This window comes from Barbus barbus (assembly GCF_936440315.1).
Source record: "Barbus barbus genome assembly, chromosome: 6".
Classification (NCBI taxonomy): domain Eukaryota; kingdom Metazoa; phylum Chordata; class Actinopteri; order Cypriniformes; family Cyprinidae; genus Barbus; species Barbus barbus.
In genome coordinates, this window is record NC_136734.1 from 27767053 (window position 1) to 27787639 (window position 20587).

Below are 20587 nucleotides of genomic sequence, written 5' to 3' on the forward strand. Positions count from 1 at the left end.
GGTTGAATTTATTTATTGCCAGATCAAGTCAAGTAAATGACAGGGCCACAGGTTTTGGTGTTTATGTATGATTACCCCTTTGGATCTGTCTTACTAAAGGATCGGTTTGTCCCTGTAGTGTTCTTTGGCTGCATAATTTGGTGATTTGCATTTGGTGTAAACAGTCTTTCCCTTGGGCTCATAAAATTGACTGAAAACAGCAGGTAACCGTATAACGAGTGTAAAATGCTTAACTGTACCTTTTGACTGCTGAGCAAAGAAGTTTTTTTTGTTTTTTGGTTATTTCCCATGTGGGGTTAAATGTCCTACTGGTTTTTGAACAAACTGTTCTTCCTCCAAAAAGTTTGTTGGCAGTATCTCAAAGCTTTGCGAAGACTAAACCTCAGACATAATCTGGCATTATGCCTCAAATTTGTTGCGGCGCTATACAAAAATGGTTTTGTCTATCAACACAAAATCCATAATTTTTGTCAGCACTATCTGATGATGATCTGATTCGATTTTGGTGAAAATTGGATCAGTGGTTGAGGAAGAGTTCGAAAAAGTAGGTTTTCAACATGAATCAAAATGGCGGACACGAAGTTCGGCCCACAATGGCATAATTGGTATCTATGTTGTCTGCATGACCCAAGGAATATTTTGAGACCAGTTTCATTATAATAGGCTAATGCAATCAAAAATTATTAGCATTTTTGGACATTTCATAATCAATGGTTAATGAATGGTTTACTGCTTTTGACCAATAGGTAGCACTGTTACCAAAATGATGTGGCCTGGTCAGTGTAGAGTCAATATGTCAAAGCTTTGCAGATATACAGCCCCAGATGCAGTTTGGCATCTTTCCAGCAAATTCGTACTTTTGGTAAAATGTACAAATTTCAAAATGTACAAAATTCCACAATTGATATCAAAGTTCTCGGCATGATCCAAGGAATCTATCAACATCAGTCTCATTCCAATAAGCTAATGTAAGCAAATTTTATTAGCATTTTTAGAAATTTCATTTTAACATTTGACCACAAGGTGGCGCTGCCCCCAAACTTTTTGAGTACCGTCAGGGCATGTTGCTGAATGCGTTCGTAAAATATAGCATTTTATGACACAATTCAAAATGGCTGATGCCCAAAATAGCTGACATGGGAAAATTGGATATGGTTCGACTCAGCATGATCCCAAAAATCTAAATAGACCAGTTTTGTGATTTGTGACCAAACCATTCAGAAGTTATAAGCAAAAATAGCCATTTTTCATATCTCCTGACCACTAGGTGGAACTGTGCCGAAAACACTGCAGGTAGCCTCAGGTCATACTTATGTCACACACCAAGTTTGGTTTCAATATGCCAAACCATTGCGGAGATATAGCCTCACATCCATTTTTGCATGTTTTTTGTAGAATTCATTCGCATGTTATTCAAGAACAGTTGGACGAATCAACTTGAATTCCATAACTGTTTGCCAGAATGGTATGAAGATGATCTGTGCCAATTTTGGTGAAGATCAGACAAACTGTCTAGGACGAGTTTGAAAAAGTAGGAATTTCGTATTATTAAAAATAGCAAAAAAACTAAACCTAAACCTATTTTGGAATTTTGTGTCCTTTCGACTCGTCATGAGCCAAGGAATTTTCCTTCTGTGCCTTACGGTTCAAAAGTTATTAGCATAAACATGAGTAAAAATTTGGACAAGTGTTAGCACTAGAGAGTTTGAGTTGGAGATTCCAAACTTGCTATGGTTAATGTTGGGACTGTCCCCTATCAGTGTGCCAAATTTCACAGCTTTCCCGCAAGCGGTTCTATGGGCTGCTATAGACTTCCAGAGCGGAAGAATAATAATAAGAGGAACACCAACGGATAAAAAAGGTGCCATCGCACCTTCGGTGCTTGGCCCCTAATTACACTGTTAGCCCATCCCTTACATCTTAACTCACCCTTAAACCTACCCATACCACCAAACCTGTCCCTAACGTTACCCATTTTCCAACTCAATTGCAGCAGAACTCTTTTGGGTAACACTTTATTTTAAGATGTCCTTGTTACACGTTACATGTATTTACTATTATAAAAACAGTTTATGCATAATTACATTTACATTTAGTCATTTAGCAGACGCTTTTATCCAAAGCAGCTTACAAATGAGGACAATGGATGCAATCAAAATCAACAAAAGAGCAATGATATGCAAGTGCTATATAAGTCTGTTAGGTTAACGCAGTACACATAGCAAGGTTTGTGTTTTTAAATTATATAATAAAAAGAAAACAGAATAGAGCAAGCTAGTGTTAGAGGTCTTTTTTGCTTTTGTTAACTGTATAATAAATAAAAAGAAAACAGAGATAGAATACAAAAAGATTAGAAAAGCTAGTGTTAGTTTTTTTTTTAAAGTATAGATTTAGAATAGAGCGAACTAGAGGGTCAAATAAAGATGGAAGAAATGGGTCTTTCAAGTAACCCTAAGCCGAACCCTAATCCTAACCCTACCCATATAGTAAGTACATGTAGTTAATTAATATTACCCAAAGCTTGAGAATATTTGTTTTTAAGTTTCTTGTTTTTATTATTATTAAATTTTTTTTATTTTTTTTCAAATCCTTATTTTTATTGCTGTGATCAATATTATTATTTTTTTTATGACTATTTTACTTTAAATCTACATAATTACAAACTGTAATTACAGGCTGTTCTATAACTTAGTTACATGGTAAGTACATTTAGTTTCATGTAAGTACAACGGCTACTACTAGGTACTTAACTAGGTAATTACTCTGTATTATAGACACCTTAAAATAAAGCTTATCTAAATAAAGTTTAAGCATGTTTTGCAATACAATATGAACACAGTAAGTACTTGTTTAACACAGTACGTACAGTACATAGTAGTTAAAGCCACCTATTATATGGGACCATTTGCAGTACAATAGTGCAGATGCTACGGCAAGTAACTTGAGGTGACTCTGTCTCATTCACATTCTCACAAAAGACTTAAACGTCCTTATTACTTTAAATCACCTTTATATTTCACATATTGTAGCCATTATAGATGGGGTCAGTGATGATGCTCTGTTAAACAATGGTCCTGGCTAATGCTTTACACCAGTAAGTGAAACCCAGCAGCCCCTGAAGAGGCGTGTTGCCCTTGGCGACTCTTATAATCAAGTTTTTTGGAGAATAAGTGGATTGTGATAAGGAAATTACATGGAGATGGAGGAAAGTGGGTACAGGTCAAGACAGTGCACTCACCATGAGACTGCATTTGAAACTGATTTTGTGTTTTTAAAACTGAAAGGGTGTAAAATATGAGGTCTAGAATCGCCACTGCATATAAATGTTGTATTGTTATCCAACTGTAGTGTCATGCTGAGATGCATTATATTTATTTCTATCCCAATATAACAAGTTAGTTCTTGAGCTACATGAGAGTTTTGAAAGCTGGATTTTCTCAGCAGTTTGCTTACTTTGTCATTTAACCCTGCGACCAATTATTTATCCCAGTATTAACATGACTTTCACTTTGTTTCTTTTACTTTTTAATGGTGCTTTTCTTTCTTATAAACTTCCACTAAGTTAGATCAAGCCTTACGGCCATTGTTACTGTTTATAAACTGCTGCATAGTTAACCTGATAATGCAACACTTTAACCATTTTAACATGTGAAAATAATTTGGATACGTATTAGACATTTCGCCACAAGACTCAGGTTGGAAAAATTCCATCTTATTTCCATCAAACATCCCAATTACCTATTTGATTTATTTTTCCCTCCGTCTGAATCATAAATCACACAAGTTGATGTATCACACAGGTACTATATATATATATATATATATATATATATATATATCTATATATATATATATATATATATATATATATATATATATATATATATATATATATATATATATATATATATATATATATATATATATATATTGTGACGAGTCAGCCGCCTCCCCCCTTATTGTCATCACCACCCCGTCCCGTATTCGCCGCCCTTCACCAGGCTCCAGACGGGAGTGGGTGTGTGAGAGAGGAGGGGCGCTGAACATCCAGGGCTGGCGGTGTGTGATGAGGCGCACCTGATGTGAATAGAGCCTCATCACCACCGCTGTTTAAACGCCGAGCGCGCCTCTCCTCGGGAGACCGGTCTCTTCCCCGTGCATGCACGCTGGTGTCCTCGTGGGTCCAGGAAGGGTGCGTCGAGGAGGACTGCCGCACCCGTTAGGTGGCTGACGGGCCAGGATGCCGGGCCGTCGAGTCCCCCAGAAGCGCCGGGAACCTAGGAGTTGGAAGGAGCCGCGCAAGAGACGCCGCCGCCGTCACTCGCTTCTGGCCCCGAGAGGGGAGCGCGTGCGGCCACCGGACTCCGCCCCTTCCCTGGACCCTTCCCTGACGAACACTACCCTCCTTCACTAGCCCCGCGGCACAGCGAGGACACCAGGTTCCCTGTTTATTTGGACACTTTTCCCCTTGGACACTTTATTTTCCCTTTTTATTGTTTAATAAAAACCTCTCCGAGGCTTGACGCCACACCCACTGTGTCTGTCGTTTGCTCCTCCCGCCACTATATATATATATATATATATATATATATATATATATATATATATATATATATACTGAACAAAATTATAAACGCAACACTTTTGTTTTTGAAGTGTAGTGAGATACTGCCAAGTATGGTGACCCATACTCGGAATTCGTGCTCTGCATTTAACCCATCCAATGTGCACACACACAGCAGTGAACACACACACACCGTGAACACACACCCGGAGCAGTGAGCAGCCATTTATGCTGCGGCGCCCGGGGAGCAGTTGGGGGTCCGGTGCCTTGCTCAAGGGCACCTCAGTCGTGGTATTGAGGGTGGAGAGAGCGCTGGACATTCACTCCCTCCCCAATTTGCCCCCATTTTTCATGAGTTGAACTCAAAGATCTAAGACTTTTTCTATGTACACAAAAGGCCTATTTCTCTCAAATATTGTTCACAAATCTGTCTATATCTGTTTTAGTGAGCAATTCTCCTTTGCCGAGATAATCCATCCACCTCACAGGTGTGGCATATCAAGATGCTGATTAGACAGCATGATTATTGCACAGGTGTGTCTTAGGCTGGCCACAATGAAAGGCCACTCTAAAATGTGCAGTTTTATCACACAGCACAATGCCACAGATGTTGCAAGTTTTGAGGGAGCATGCAATTGGCATGCTCACGGCACGAATGTCCACCAGAGCTGTTGCCCGTGAATTGAATGTTCATTTCTCTACCATAAGCCGTCTCCAAAGGCGTTTCAGAGAATTTGGCAGTACATCCAACCGGCCTGACAACCGCAGACCACGTGTAACCACACCAGCCCAGGACCTCCACATCCAGTATCTTCACCTCCAAGATCATCTGAGACCAGCCACCCGGACAGCTGCTGCAACAATCGGTTTGCATAACCAAAGAATTTCTGCCCAAACTGTCAGAAACTGTCTCAGGGACGCTCATCTGCATGCTCGTCATCCTCATCGGGCTCTTGACCTGACTGCAGTTTGTCGTCGTAACTGACTTGAGTGGGCAATGCTCACATTCGATGGCGTCTGGCACTTTGGAGAGGTGTTCTCTTCACGGATGAAACCCGGTTTTCACTGTACAGGGCAGATGGCAGACAGCGTGTATGGCGTCGTGTGGGTGAGCGGTTTGCTGATGTCAACGTTGTGGATCGAATGGCCCATGGTGGCGGTGGGGTTATGGTATGGGCAGGTGTATGTTATGGACAACAAACACAGGTGCATTTTGTTGATGGCATTTTGAATGCACAGAGATACCCATGGCCCATTGTTGTGCCATTCATCCACGACCATCACCTTATGTTGCAGCATGATAATGCAGGGCCCCATGCTGCAAGGATCTGTACACAATTCCTGGAAGCTGAAAACATCCCAGTTCTTGCACGGCCAGCATACTCACCGGACATGTCACATATTGAGCATGTTTGGGATGCTCTGGATCGGCGTATACGACAGCGTGTTCCAGTTCCTGCCAATATCCAGCAACTTCGCACAGCCATTGAAGAGGAGTGGACAACCTGATCAACTCTATGCAAAGGAGATGTGTTGCACTGCGTGAGGAAAATGGTGGTCACACCAGATACTGACTGGTTTTATATACAGTGGTGTGAAAAAGTGTTGGCCCCCTTCCTGATTTTTTATTTTTTTGCATGTTTGTCACACTTTAATGTTTCAGATCATCCAACAAATTTAAATGTTAATCAAAGATAACACAAGTAACCCCCCCCCCCCCCCCCCCCCCCTAAACCATAACTGTGGTTTATCACACCTGAGTTCAGTTTCTCTAGTCACACCCAGACCTGATTACTGCCACACCTGTTCACAATCAAGAAATCACTTAAATAGGACCTGCCTGACAAAGTGAAGTAGATCAAAAGATCCCCAAAAGCTACACATCATGTTGAGATCCAAAGAAATTCAGGAACAAATGAGAAAGAAAGTAATTGCGATCTATCAGTTTGGGACTCCAGCGAACCACAGTGAGAGCCATTATCCACAAATGGCGAAAACATGGAACAGTGGTGAACCTTCCCAGCAGTGGCCGGCCTACCAAAATTAGCCCAAGAGCACAGCGACGACTCATCCAAGAGGTCACAAAAGACCCCACAACAACATCTAAAGAACTGCAGGCCTCACTTTCCTCAGTTAAGGTCAGTGTTCATGACTCCACCATAAGAAAGAGACTGGGCAAAAATGGCCTGCATGGCAGAGTTCCAAGACGAAAACTGCTGCTGAGCAAAAAGAACATAAAGGCATAAAGTCTCAGTTTTGCCAGAAAACATCTTGATGATCCCCAAGACTTTTGGGAAAATACTCTGTGGACTGACGAGACAAAAGTTGAACTTTTTGGAAGGTGTGTGTCCCATTACATCTGGCATAAAAGTAACACAGCATTTCAGAAAAAGAACATCATACCAACAGTAAAATATGGTGGTGGTAGTGTGATGGTCTGAGGCTGTTTTACTGCTTCAGGACCTGGAAGACTTGCTGTGGTAAATGGAAGCATGAATTCAGCTGTCTACCAAAAAATCCTGAAGGACAATGTCCGGCCATCTGTTTGTGACCTCAAGCTGAAGCGAACTTGGTTTCTGCAGCAGGGCAATGATCCAAAACACACCAGCAAATCCACCTCTGAATGGCTGAAGACAAACAAAATGAAGACTTTGGAGTGGCCTAATCAAAGTCCTGACCTGAATCCTATTGAGATGCTGTGGCATGACCTTAAAAAGGCGGTTCATGCTCGAAAACCCTCCAATGTGGCTGAATTACAACAATTCTGCCAAGATGAGTGGACCAAAATTCCTCCACAGCGCTGTAACAGACTCATTGCAAGTTATCGCAAACGCTTGATTGCAGTTGTTGCTGCTAAGGGTGGCCCAACCAGTTATTAGGTTTAGGGGGCAAGCACTTTTTCACACAGGGCTATGTGGGTTTGGATTTTGTTTTCCCTTCATAATAAAAACTTCATTCAAAAACTTGCATGTTGTGTTTACTTGTGTTATCTTTGATTAATATTTAAATTTGTTTGATGATCTGAAACATTAAAGTGTGACAAATATGCACAAAAATAAAAAAAAATGAGGAAGGGGGGCAACACTTTTTCACACCACTGTATATGAAAAGTTCATTTAAAACAGATAACTTTTAAACTGTTATCAGATAACAGATAACAGTTTTTAAACTGCAGTTAAAAAATAATGGTTTAATGGAGTTATCTGTTTTTGCAAATAAACTATATATGAATGTGTGTGTGTGTATATGTATATATATATATATATATATATATACATACATACATACATATATATATGCACTCTTGTCTTAGGACAACTTTGAACTTTTTTGATCAACTTCAAATGTTGACTACTGTATATGTACAGTCATGGCCAAAAATATTGGCACTCTTGGTAAATATGATCAAAGAAGGCTGTGAAAATTAACCTATATTGTTAATCCTTTTGATCTTTTATTTTAAAAAATGCACAAAATTCTAACCTTTCATTGGATAAGAATTTAAAATGTGAGGGAAATATAATTATGAAATAATCTTTTTCTCTAATACACATTGGCCACAATTAACGGCACCCTTTCATTCAAAACTTTTTGAATACCTCCATTTGCCAGTTTATCAGCTCTAAATTGTCTCCTATAATGCCTGATGAGGTTAGAGAACACCTGGCAAGAGATCAGAGACCATTCCTTCATCCAGAATCACTCCAGACCCTTTAGATTCCCTGCTCCATGTTGGTGCTGCTTCTCTTCAGTTCACCTCACTCATTTTCTACAGGGTTCAGGTCAGAGGACTGGAATGGCCAGCAGAAGCTTGGTTTTGTGCTCAGTGACCCATTTTTGTGTTGTTTTTGAGGTTTGTGTTTGGATTATTGTACGGTTGGAAGATCCAAATATGGCCCATTATAAGATTTCTAATAGAATCAGTCACTTATTGATTTTTTTAGCTGTTGGTATTTGATAGAATCAGTGATGCCATGTGTCTGAACAAGATGTCCAGGACCTCCAGCAGAAATATAGGCCCACAACATCACAAATACAGCAGTATATTTCATTGTACACATGGGGTACTTTTTATCCCTGTGTTCACCAAACCCATCTTGAGTGTTTGCTGCTAAAAATCTAATTTGTTTTTGTTTCATCTGACCATAGAAACCATTCCCATATGAAGTTCCAGTCGTGTCTGAAACTGTATATGCTGGAGATTGTTTTTGGATGAGCTAGGAGAATTTTTCTTGAAACCCTCAACATGTGGTGATGTAGGTGCTGTTTGACAATTTTTTTTTAAGGTTTTCTGATCTCGAGACTCATCTATTTTCTGTCATTTTCCAGCTGTGATCCTTGGAGAGTCTTTAGCCACTCAGACTCTCCTTCTCACCGTGCATTAGGACGTTAGACACATGTCCTCTTCCAGGCAGTTTTGTAACATTTTATGTTGATTGGAAATTCTTAATTATTGCCCTGATTGTGGAAATGGGAATTTTCACTGCTCTAGCTCTTTTCTTAAAGCCACTTCACTAATTTGTGAAGCTCAATTATCTTTTGCTGCACATCAGAAATATATTATGTTTTTTCTCATTGTGATGGATGATGAAGGGAATTTGGGCTTTGTTTTCCCTCCTATTTATATTTCTGTGAAACAGGAAGCCATGGCTGGATAATTTCATGGTCATAATCACCCTAGAGTGCTCAAAATTGTGAATATGAATGTGAATATACTTCAGAGATATTTTACTCATAAGAATTTCTAGGGGTGCCAGTATTTGTGTCCCAACGTGTATTTGAGAAAAACATTTATTCATAATGATATTTCCCCCCCATTTTAAGTTCTTATTATCCAATGAAAGTTTAGATTTTTGTGATTTTGTAAAATAAAAGATCAAAAGGATTAACAATGCTTTCAACAGTGTGCTTTCACAGTTTTTATACATTAAACAAAAATTATATCATATTACCATATGCAGTTCAGTGTAGGAGAGTTTCCTGTTTTGACCACTATGTGAAGTTTTATCATGTGAAAATGACACCTTATAATACTTATCTCATTGATGTTCAGTAAGTTGTCTCTCATGAAAAAGTGACAGGACAGATGGCTTGTGCCAGATGTCAGTAATGTTGATACATATTGGAGTTTTTCCGCTATTAGTGGGACTATTTCCTGGGTGACAATCATTTTGAGTTGAACTTTCCTGCCATACTTCATTAAATGGGATGAAATGAGACCATTTGTAAGTTTCCATTACAGAACTGATTTTACAGATGTCTGTACATCTGTAATTTAAGTTCTGAAAGAGCCAACATTTCAAAAGAGACTTTGCTATCAAACAACATAAATAGCAGGATGATTTATTATTACCTAGTCAGCATATTCCTAATGCTGGACTCAACTTCAATTTCTATGTCTTGCTGATAAATTTTCTCATTGTTTTTGATTAGCATAATCTGTGATATTAAGACTTAATGCTGGAATATTATTAAATTCCTCAATAATCACATTGTCTTTTTAAATTAAAAAACGATTAAGTTTGCAGGGGGTTTGTGAAATATTGACGTCTAAGCCAGAATTACAAACAAACAGACAAATAGTACTTTGACATAGTGTCACTTACATTAAGGATGACTGTAATTGAGCACAACATCACTCAGTTTCATGTGACTCCTAGATCAACATGGATATAAAGGCAGAGCCATACAGTCTGTGTCCCAGCATCCTCGTGAGGGGAGGAACAGGGCTTCCTGGCATCATAGTGATGAAATTCTTTTTCAAATATTGTGCCAAGTTACCAGCACATTGTGTTGAAGTAACTGTTGAAGATGTTTTGCCTGCTGAATCATTGGCTATGTTTACACTGCTAATTAACCATTTTCCCCAATTCTGATTTTCTGCTCAAATATTTTTTGAAGGTTGTCACATGATCTTTCAAATTTGGTTCATATCAAACATTGGTCAACAATTCTATAGATGCTCTCATGCCACTTTGGTTAGTGTACTGTACATTAATGTACAGTAAAGAAGACCCGCATTACTTTTACAGCTCTGACTCTGTGTATTCTTACATTTTAGATGAGGTGGAGACTTTTTTTTAAAGTGCTTTCTCCATGTCATTTGTCACACAAAACGTTTGTGGTTTCACAAAACCACACCCAAACACGCTTTTACACTACCACATGCAGCACATGGTTTTTATTGCAAGAAAACTGACTAGATGTTTTTTCACAAACACATACTTTTCTACTTCTAATGCATGGTAAGATTGTGACAGCATATTTGTCATGTAAAACTTCTGATCTTTGTTTCTAACATTGCCTGAGGTGTTCCAACATATATGATGTTGTTGAAGTTTATATTAAATACAGAAAATTCTATGTATAGTATCAATAAAGAGTTTTGTTTACCACGTTTTGTACAGTCAGCTAATTTGAGGTTACTCTAGTGTGAGGTATGTTTGAAAATATGAACAGGAGTACACCTTTCCTCATACCTACGCCCACTTTTGCAGGTAGAGTAACACTATGTACTTTTTGCCTTGCCGTAGCTTATGACGTACTTGGAAAATACCTAGTAAACCCTTTTTAACTGATTTTGAGGGCTTTTTTTCCTTCCCCTGTGGGTGCTTTGAATTCCTTCATAGGAAGCCCTTATCTTATCAGTTACCACAGGTTTCTGAAAGTAACTCGTGCTTCCGTTTAACCACTGTACATTATTTGCATGATAAACACAGACATGGCACAGCCTAACGAATCTAAACCATTTTTATGGACTCTCAGAAAAATGCCATGTTGTATTTGCCCAGCTGATGCTTAACACTAGCTTAGTCTTTTTACTAGCTTTCATTGTGTAAATACAGAAGCTGACTCCTCGTGTCCTATTTTCCCCAAGAACATTCCTTTGCACCCTACAAAGTTTAATTTTATGTTTTAAAATTTATAAGTATCTGTAATGTTTAAAGTCAAATAGCTCTGAATTGTATTACAGTTATAGGCTGTAGACTGTTTTCTTTTGTGTAATGGTTATAGACATAAGAAAGTGATTTTTTTTTTTTTAAACCCCATATTCTGATGAGCTATAAGAAACACTTATTTATACTTTTTTGTCCGTTAGCTTTTTCTGGAGGGAAAGAAAACAAGAGAAGACTTGCAGTTGCATGTGTTAAACCTGTCGTCAAATATCCTGTTTTACTCCATACATACCTTATGTAGCTCACTCTGCCTCAATCGTTGTGAGGATCTGTGTGTGCATTCATTGTATTGTATTGTATTATTATATTATATTTTTTGCAAACCAGAAGGCTCTCATGTTTATGCTTAGAAATATGTGCCTTGCATTATAGCTAAAATTGATTTATTCTCCAAGTCTTGATAAGCCACTCAAATTGCATGCTTTATTTTTCACAATTGCTTTTCTATTTATTACAATTGACTGTTTTTATGATGCTTACCAGTTAACAGACTCGCTAGAGATGTGTTTGAATAATCTATTGTATCAGTGTGAATTTGCTTTTCATTCAGCCCAATAAATATTTGTGACCCAGGCCCACAAAACCAGTCTTAAGTTGCTGGGGTATTTTTGTAGTAAATATTTTGATAATATTTTTAAATTTGTGCACCCTCAGATTCCAGGTTTTCAAATAGTTGTATCTCGGCCAAATATTGTCCGATCCTAACAAACCATACATCAATTGGAAAGCTTATTTATTTATTATTCAGCTTTTATATTATGTATAAATCTCAATTTCTGAAAAATTGACAGTTAAAACTGGTCTTGTGGTCCAGGGTCACATTTGTTGCTTGGTACAAATAAGACCATTCACTGGCAAATAGTTTAGCTTTTTCGTTCACTGTAGGTGTTGTATAATAATTTAAATTCCATTTGGCATATGAACCCACCTTGCTAAACAGATTTTGCTAGACATTTGGCGTTTGATAACAGTTTGATTGTAAGTGTTATAATAATGAAGCGATTTAATAAATGAGTGCAGCAGCGTTTGTGTTCTTGTACTAGCATTTGCACTATTTTCTTTGTGTGATTTAACATACTGTAGTTGTTATGCATGTTTGATCTTTTGAATAATCATTTACAGGAGTATTTTCTGTATATGTGTTTGCTGTAGGAACTGGGAGGCATTGAAGAGGTGGGATGAGGCGATTCAGCTCACTCCAGACAATGCTGTGTTGTATGAGATGAAGTCACAGGTAAAAAAGAAAATCTGCTAAGTTCATTCACACTATAAGATTAATTTTAAGGTAAATGGTAAGATTGCAATAGTGGAATTTACCACAGATGTAGAGACGCACATCTGCTATGCTGACACTATTTTCCTCTCTTCTCTCTGGCTGTTATTTTCATTTCCTCCTCCCCAAGTTTCACTGTCCAAACACACTCCCTATCTGTGGCTTTATAACAGAACATTTTGACATCTAGGGTTTTTTCCGTATTGTACCTTCTCGTCTCTCACCGCCATGTGCTGTTACCACACAAACTGTGTCTTGCCTAGAGAACACGATGGGCATACTGTAACTGTCCTTCACTCTGGATTCCTTGAGGATGCCACCGAGTTTAGATAGCGATCCTGAATATGCACATCAACATAAAGTTCACAGATGCTTTCTCATGTCTTAATGTAGGGAAAGCCCCAATGGGTTTAAGTGTCTTGCACAAGAGCACAGTGGTGATCTGACAAAGCTGTTACACTAGATCATTAAGTCACATTTGACCAGTTCATGAGTCACATTTGGGATCAGACATGGGATCCTTCAAGTTAGTAACCTAGATTAGAACAGGGAAGTCGTGGCCTAATGGATAGAGAGTGTTCACTACTGTGTGTACACTTGGATGGGTTAAATGCAGAGCACAAATTCTGAGTATGGGTCACTTGGCCACATACCACTTCCCCTTTTCTCCTCCTTAGATATGTGTAGATATGTAGATATCTGTCTACCACCTCTGTATTTGTGAGGAAATGTGATGAACACAATGAAATGTTATAAACAGTGTTGAAGTAGTGTTGTGTTTCTTTCATTACCCTGTGTGAATAATAAAAAATTACTAAAATTATATATTATTGATTATATGTTATTCAATGAATGTTGGTTAAAGTGACGTGACGTGGCCAAGTATGGTAACCCATACTCAGAATTTGTGCTCTGCATTTATCCCATCCAAAGTGCACACACACAGCAGTGAACACACACACACCATGAACACACACCCGGAGCAGTGGGCAGCCATTTATGCTGTGGTGCCCGGGGAGCAGATGGGTGTTTGGTGCCTTGCTCAAGGGCACCTCAGTCGTGGTATTGAGGGTGGAGAGAGTGCTGTATATTCACTCCCCCCCACCTACACTTCCTGCCGGACCTGAGACTCGAACCCGTGACCTTTGGGTTACGACTCCAACTCTCTAACCATTAGGCCTCGACCGCCCCAAAATAATGTCATGATCAGGATTGTGGAATTTGCTTCAGCTGATGGTGGGCTGTTTCTAAAAAATATGTTTACAGATCACATTAATATGTTAGCAGCTTGTAATGAATAGTAAACCTGTTTTATGATGATGAATGACAGCTTTAAGACCATAAAAGAAAGAAAAGCACTTTGACGACCCTCCAGGCGGGCTGCTCCCTCGACGGTAACAAGCCAGAGCAACGTCTTTATCCAGTGTACATTGAATAATGTTTGTAAGCACCTGCTTTTGTACAAATCAGATGGTAACAGGATATTTTTGTAAAACATTTGCATAATGCTCACAAAAAAAATCACAGATTAAAATCACAGAATAGATCATATTATTGTTAAGATGAGAGAGCTGCTGAGTAGATGGTGGTTTCAGGTTATGATGAGCCAAAGATGGCCAGTAGTTTCAGTCAACAAATTACCTAATCAGCCTTTTAATCTGCTCCATCAGTCACCTCATTCACTCATCTTACCTTTAATATCCCGTCTTTCACTCTCTCCTGTCCATTCTCCACTAGTATCTCATTTCAGCTTTAGCTCTGACAGTCAAGATGCGAGTCTGCCATCAGGACATTACAGTATCTTGGATCTGGCAGAGGCAGATCGACTCAAAATATCAGACAGTAATTCTGTCGAGCATTTTAATCTCTTTGACATCTTACTTTAAATTCATTTTACACTAAACAGAGGGTATTGATAGCTTGAAAATTTTGTGTTGCAGCTTGTTTCTGTTGTATTGTGCTAATTTAATTGTTGCAGCATGTTTCCGTTGTTACATCTTGTTTCCATTGTGTTGTGCTAATTTTCATTGTGTTGCATCTTGTTTCCACTGTGTTGTGCTAATTTCATTGTGTTGCATCTTGTTTCCATTGTGTTGTGTGTTGTTTCCTTTGTGCTGCTACTTGTTTCCATCGTTTCCTAGCTCTTGTTTCCATGTTTTCCTAACTGTTTATTGAGATGAGTGCACACACAAACACACATTTTTTTGCTGTCTTATTTCACTCACATAGGACAGATTACATCCAGCTGCAGTCATTACATCCAGTCACTTAGTCTGTTCGTTCTTTCTTCTTGAAACCCTGCTTTGTCTTTCCCATCCTTCACATCCTTTGTTTTTTTTTCTAAATTTTCCATCCTCTATTATTTCTCACTTTTGAACTCCTCTTTCATCGCTCTTCATCTTATCTTTGGCACAAGTGTCTTGGCTTTGATGTCTGTGAACGTTGTCTGTTGCAGTTTTGTTTTTCATGCCACAGATGAGTGTGAGTGAAATGACAGGTTGGACTTTAAAACTCCTTTCGACTGATTGATTTCCTGATTAAATTTCCGAACAACAGTCTATTCTTGTTCTCATCTAACACTCTCATTCAGAGATCTAACACAGACTCGGTATGTGGGTGTTAACTTCAGAAACTGGATAAAGCCTTAATCAAATAGTCTTTGCGAAACTGTGAGTGTAATAGTGATAGAGCAGGTTTTACAATACAGTTGGGTCTCTATTATAGTTTTTCAAAATGAATAAAGACATTCATACGTTCATGCATATAAACATGTTTCTTTGCAAAAAACTGCATCTGGAAAACCTGTAAAGTTTTTTTTTCTACATGACATAAAGAGCAAGTCAATAGAAAATGGTATGACATTGTTTGGCATTATTTTAATTAAGGTTATTAAGTTTAATAATAAATTACATCAGTTAAAAATTTATAACAAAGCATTGCATTTCTTATTGGTCATGAATGATTGCCATCATTGCATTCAGTGAAGCTTCACTAGAGGTTGAACATCTGTTGGTCATGTCAGAATTATCGTTGAGTTGAGTGCACATGAACAACACCGTAGACGCATAATTACCAGAAGCACTTTCTTTCAAATTGCTATTGATCACGATACATTACCGTGAATGTTGACTTAACACTTTGTTGCACCTAATGTGGGCTTTTTTTTCTTCCTGCCTATAATAAAACTGTCCAGTCATTCGATTTTAATTTGAAAAAAAAATATATTATTTGGACTCGCATCATATAATTATGACTTCCGAACTCATAAGTGGGAATTTCCCAGAAGCACTCGAGTGCAGCATAGGTCAGGGATTCATTTCAGCACTGGCTGTCCTTATTTTCCCCTTCTTGTAGTGACCTTTTCCTGACTGATCACATGATTATATGAGGTGAGTCACCTGAAAAGAGTGATGATTGAGTGTGTCTCTCATTAGTAATCTGATCGCATTGAAGTGGCAGGTTAGCTCTGGTCTTGCCCTGATCCATCTACAAGCAATGTTTCACAACAAGTCGAGTTTGCATAAAGTTTATTTTTTAATTTTCCTTCTCAATTTGTCCTTTCTTCTCTCTCACCATGTCCCCTGCATCTGCTTATTACACACCTGTTTAACAGTGGCGCTCACCTCATCGTTCAACATTTTTCAGCCTGCCTTCCTGCAATTTCAGAACCAAACCTGCTGGAAACTAAGATTACAGCCCAGTTCTGTCCTTTAACTGCTGTTACTCTGGCAACACCCTGCCCTGTATAAAGCTGGCATTTACTTTGATTATTGGGCTGACCTGAATTTAAAGGCTTTAAGTAAATAAAACTCTATAATGGAAACATCTGTGATGTCAGAACATCCCTGTGTTTCCACGTAGTGCAGTGTTTGCTCGCTCGTTGTCATTATATTGTCTCTCTCTTATAGCCCAAGTGGATGTTTTACATTGTGATAACACTTTATAGAGTGGTGGAACTATGATGTCACGTTGTAGGCAAAAACCCGGAAGCGAGTTAGCATTTTAGCACTTCCGGTTCCATCGTCCCAGAGTCAGTGGGTTTTTTGAATGGGATTTTGGTTAAATCCCTTAAATAAGGTCTGTGGTTCACACAGGCATACTTTCACGTTTTATTCTACGACATAAAACGCACCAGTTTCACCCCACTCGTGATTTTTTTAAAACTGTTATGTTTCTTAAAAAAGACTGTTGCTAACAAGTTGCTAAATGGGACTACAGGCGCTGTCGGAGACATTAAACGTCATCACGCCAAACAGTTTATCAACTTGCAGTATTTTCCAGTTGTAGTATAATTTGTAATTCAATTAACTGTAGAAGAATCAATGAATACTAATAATTATTACCCAATGAATAATTGCATTTTATATTGTTGTTCGACAATGTTTTTTTGCTTTGCCCTGAAATGCGACAAATGTCTTTGGATGGAAGATGCATGTTTCATCGCTTACTGGCGAGGAGACTCTGGGTTCATACCATAAACTCATATTACAATTAATCCATGTAAACACCACATTTACCGGCTTTACTTGGTGAAATTTTAATGATGCATAGTGCTTAAAGCCACATTGCCATTAAATGTTTATGGCCACATGAAGTTGTTAGAAAGCATATAGATTGAGGATTTTCTAGAAGCAAGGATAAAATAACATTTTGTGTAACCACCCTAACAAAATGAGAGCTGATACGTGGTACTTAAGTTTAATCTTACAAAATCCAAAAACTCGCTTACTCGGCTGTTATTTAATAGATTAAATGCACTAGAATTTTATTGAATAGTATGTGGGGATACGTTTAAAATATGAATATATTAATCAAGGATTTATTGACTTGTAATGCACCATATTTCGAAATGTACAGAAGTACGTGGTTTCAAATGTCCTTTAGTTAAGATTATTTAATTTATTCACTACTAATGTCTCATTTCAGTTTTAGTTTGGCTCTAGTTTTGTATTTATTCCAGTTTATATGAAACGGTTCATGTAGCATGGATTAAATTTCATATACAGAGTAAATACTTTTCACTGAACATTAAAAATAAGTTTGAAAAAGGTATCGTGGTGGTGGTGACACTGAAGGCGAGCGGCCGTGATGCAGTAGTTCGTTTATAGCCTAAATTTAGCTTTTTAGTTCTGACGTTTTTATTTAGGCTTCAAAATTCGTCAAAGTTATATTATTTTGTGAAGATTATCTTGATGGACAAAACGTGTAAGTTTCATGAACTATGATTGAACACGGCTTATTTTTTTGCGATTATCCAAAAGCCTATGGAAAAATCCTATTGGCAGTCCTATAATCCTGTTTCATGCTAACAAAGTGATATCATAGTTCTATTGATGTTTAAAATAAAACAAATTACATCAGCTTGTGAACTGTTGTAACTGAGTAAATATGAATAGAGTTGCTCATTCTTGGCATTAATTTGTAGACCAAACTTGAAGGCTAATTAACCATGTGTTACTTCAGGAAAACGACTGTAACTTTTTAGAACGGTCATGTTTGGAATGGATATCTGACTGAAATTAGGTCTGTGGTGAAAATTATTAGTTTTGTTCTTCTATAAATTATACCTAGTCATACCTCAAAGTGAATTTTAAAACTGTTGCTTTCTTAAAAAATATAATTTGCTAACAGTGTGCTACAAAAGCTGTTGTAAGTTGCTTAAATCAGATTTTGTAAAGGTTGGAATACACTACACAACAGTTGCCCAATTTTTTGCCCCGATTTGCAGTCAGTGCACATTGCCAAAAGCACCAGCCAGTCTGAAGATTTTGGCCAGTTGGAGGAGACTGATTTCACAGATGGGCACAAACTCCATTTTTATCACCATAGTTTCAGACTATGATCCCATTCAGTTGGAGGAGTCAGTTTTAGAGCTTATATTGTTTTAATTTGTCTTGCGTCTTCTAGCAATGAGGGGTGTGTTCTGTGGGACTTTGTTGTGTTGGAAACAGCCGGTATTCTGGTTGCGTGTGTTCATCATTCACTTGGTGTATGATTCCCAGTCAACAAGTGTTTGATGCCTGGTCTTTTAAAGTGCTCCTTTTATGCTATTTGAAAGCTTCATAATTTGGTATTAAGAGTCCCCAACAACAGGTTTACATGCATGCAAGGACAAAACTTAAATTTTCTTATAATATGCATCTAAATCTACCTTATTTCTCAATGACTTTCAAATGATTAATTCGAAGAGTCATCTTTCCAAACCCCTCCTTTGAGTGAGGCTACTCTGCTCTGATTGGTCCAATGACCAGTCTTTTGTGCTTGGTCTACTGCATTACAGTGCATGTTGGAAACGAAATGTAGTAAAGACCCAAATAACAATTGTCGACATGTTGTCCACATGAACAATCTACAGCCTTTGAAGATGTTCATGCAGAACGTAAGCAGGCGAATGCATATGTTAACTTTTGACGTGTGAACTTAACAGAAAGGGAATTCGAATTTTAAACGACTCGCTTAAGGCATTCAGAGTCGACTCCATCTTTTGTGAGACAATAACTTTATTTACGATGCACTTTCAGCTTTACTTTGCAGACTGTTTACATTCACATACTGCTATGTTACACACTGCATGAAAGGTAATTTTCAAAAATCCATAATAAAGGCAACTTTAAAATCTGATTTTGAAATTAGTGTTGAGAAAATATTTCAGAATTGAGTGTCAACTTCTAACCTTGTAATGTGTAATCCTTAGGTGTTGATCACCCTTCAAGAAGTGTTCCTGGCTGTGCAGTCTGCAGAGATGGCCACCAGACTCCGCCCCCTCTGGTGGGAGGCGTGGCAAACTCTGGGCCGCGCCCAACTAAGCCATGGCGAAGTAGAACTAGTAGGTAGATGCAATTATGCCAAACGTATACAGTTAAATCTGCCCCATCGGGTCTTACAGTAAAAAAAATAAATAGAACCACTGCAATATTTTCAGACAGAAAATAATAACGTTATTAAACTTTTTTTTTTTTTTTTTTTTTAGATTCGATAAGCCAAGTTCTGTTCATTGATTGCAATTGGAGCATTCTTGCTTGTTTGTTTTGTTTTGTTTTGTTTAGTTACGAACTGCGTATAATAAATGTTTTCTTTTTATTATATCCCATCCCACAACATCAGGGCCCAAGGTGACAACCTGTATAGCCTAAATGAGCAGCCGACCTTGGGAGTCAGTTTATTAGGTGATGAATTGTTTCCATAAAAGCAGTTTATTCAGCACTCTGAAGCATCTCTTCCATTTTTAAGCGAACAGCCTGTGGTCTCCAATCCAGCATCCATCCATGTTATGCTATCAATGTCCTTGTCGGTCAGTATGAGGTGAACGAGTCCTCTTGCCACTTATCCATCACTCAAATTGAGTGTCATTGTGATGAAATGTGTAGTTCAGTACGTCCAAGCCCAGGAGCATGGAAGATTACTTGAACAGGAACACTGCCACACCTTACATGCCCCGACCTGTGTGTGTGACAGACATGCTTAAATAAAGAAAACCTTGCAGATCCTGCAGTTCTCCAGCTAGTAACTACTTGCGTGTGTGTATAGTAATCCAAATGCTCATTGCACACACTGAGTTTGACATCTTGCCTAGAAATTGAATAAATACTTTACTATTTTGGGCTAAGCATGCCCTGTCAAGTCATTCACCAAAGAGAAAAATAACCTGAGGATGGAGGAGGACTCAGGTGAAATGTTAGGACTAATGTTTACATTCTGTAATTTTTAAGAGGGCTGTAGTTTTTTTGGAACACATTTTCTTAGTTGCGATGATAATTAACTTTTTGTTAAAAGGTTGTTCACAACAAGGATGGC

At 38.1% G+C, this 20587-nt stretch overlaps 1 protein-coding gene across 3 annotated transcripts in view; it reads left to right on the forward strand.

The window, feature by feature from the left end:
* ttc33 (tetratricopeptide repeat domain 33) overlaps nt 1–20587 on the forward strand; it is a 29773-nt gene that overhangs the window by 3942 nt on the left and 5244 nt on the right. For all 3 annotated transcript variants that reach the window (XM_079419067.1, XM_079419066.1, XM_079419068.1), the window contains exons 3-4: nt 12673–12754; nt 19488–19619. In XM_079419067.1, the coding sequence (XP_079275193.1) occupies nt 12673–12754; nt 19488–19619 (214 nt within the window). The remainder of the gene's footprint in view (nt 1–12672; nt 12755–19487; nt 19620–20587) is intronic.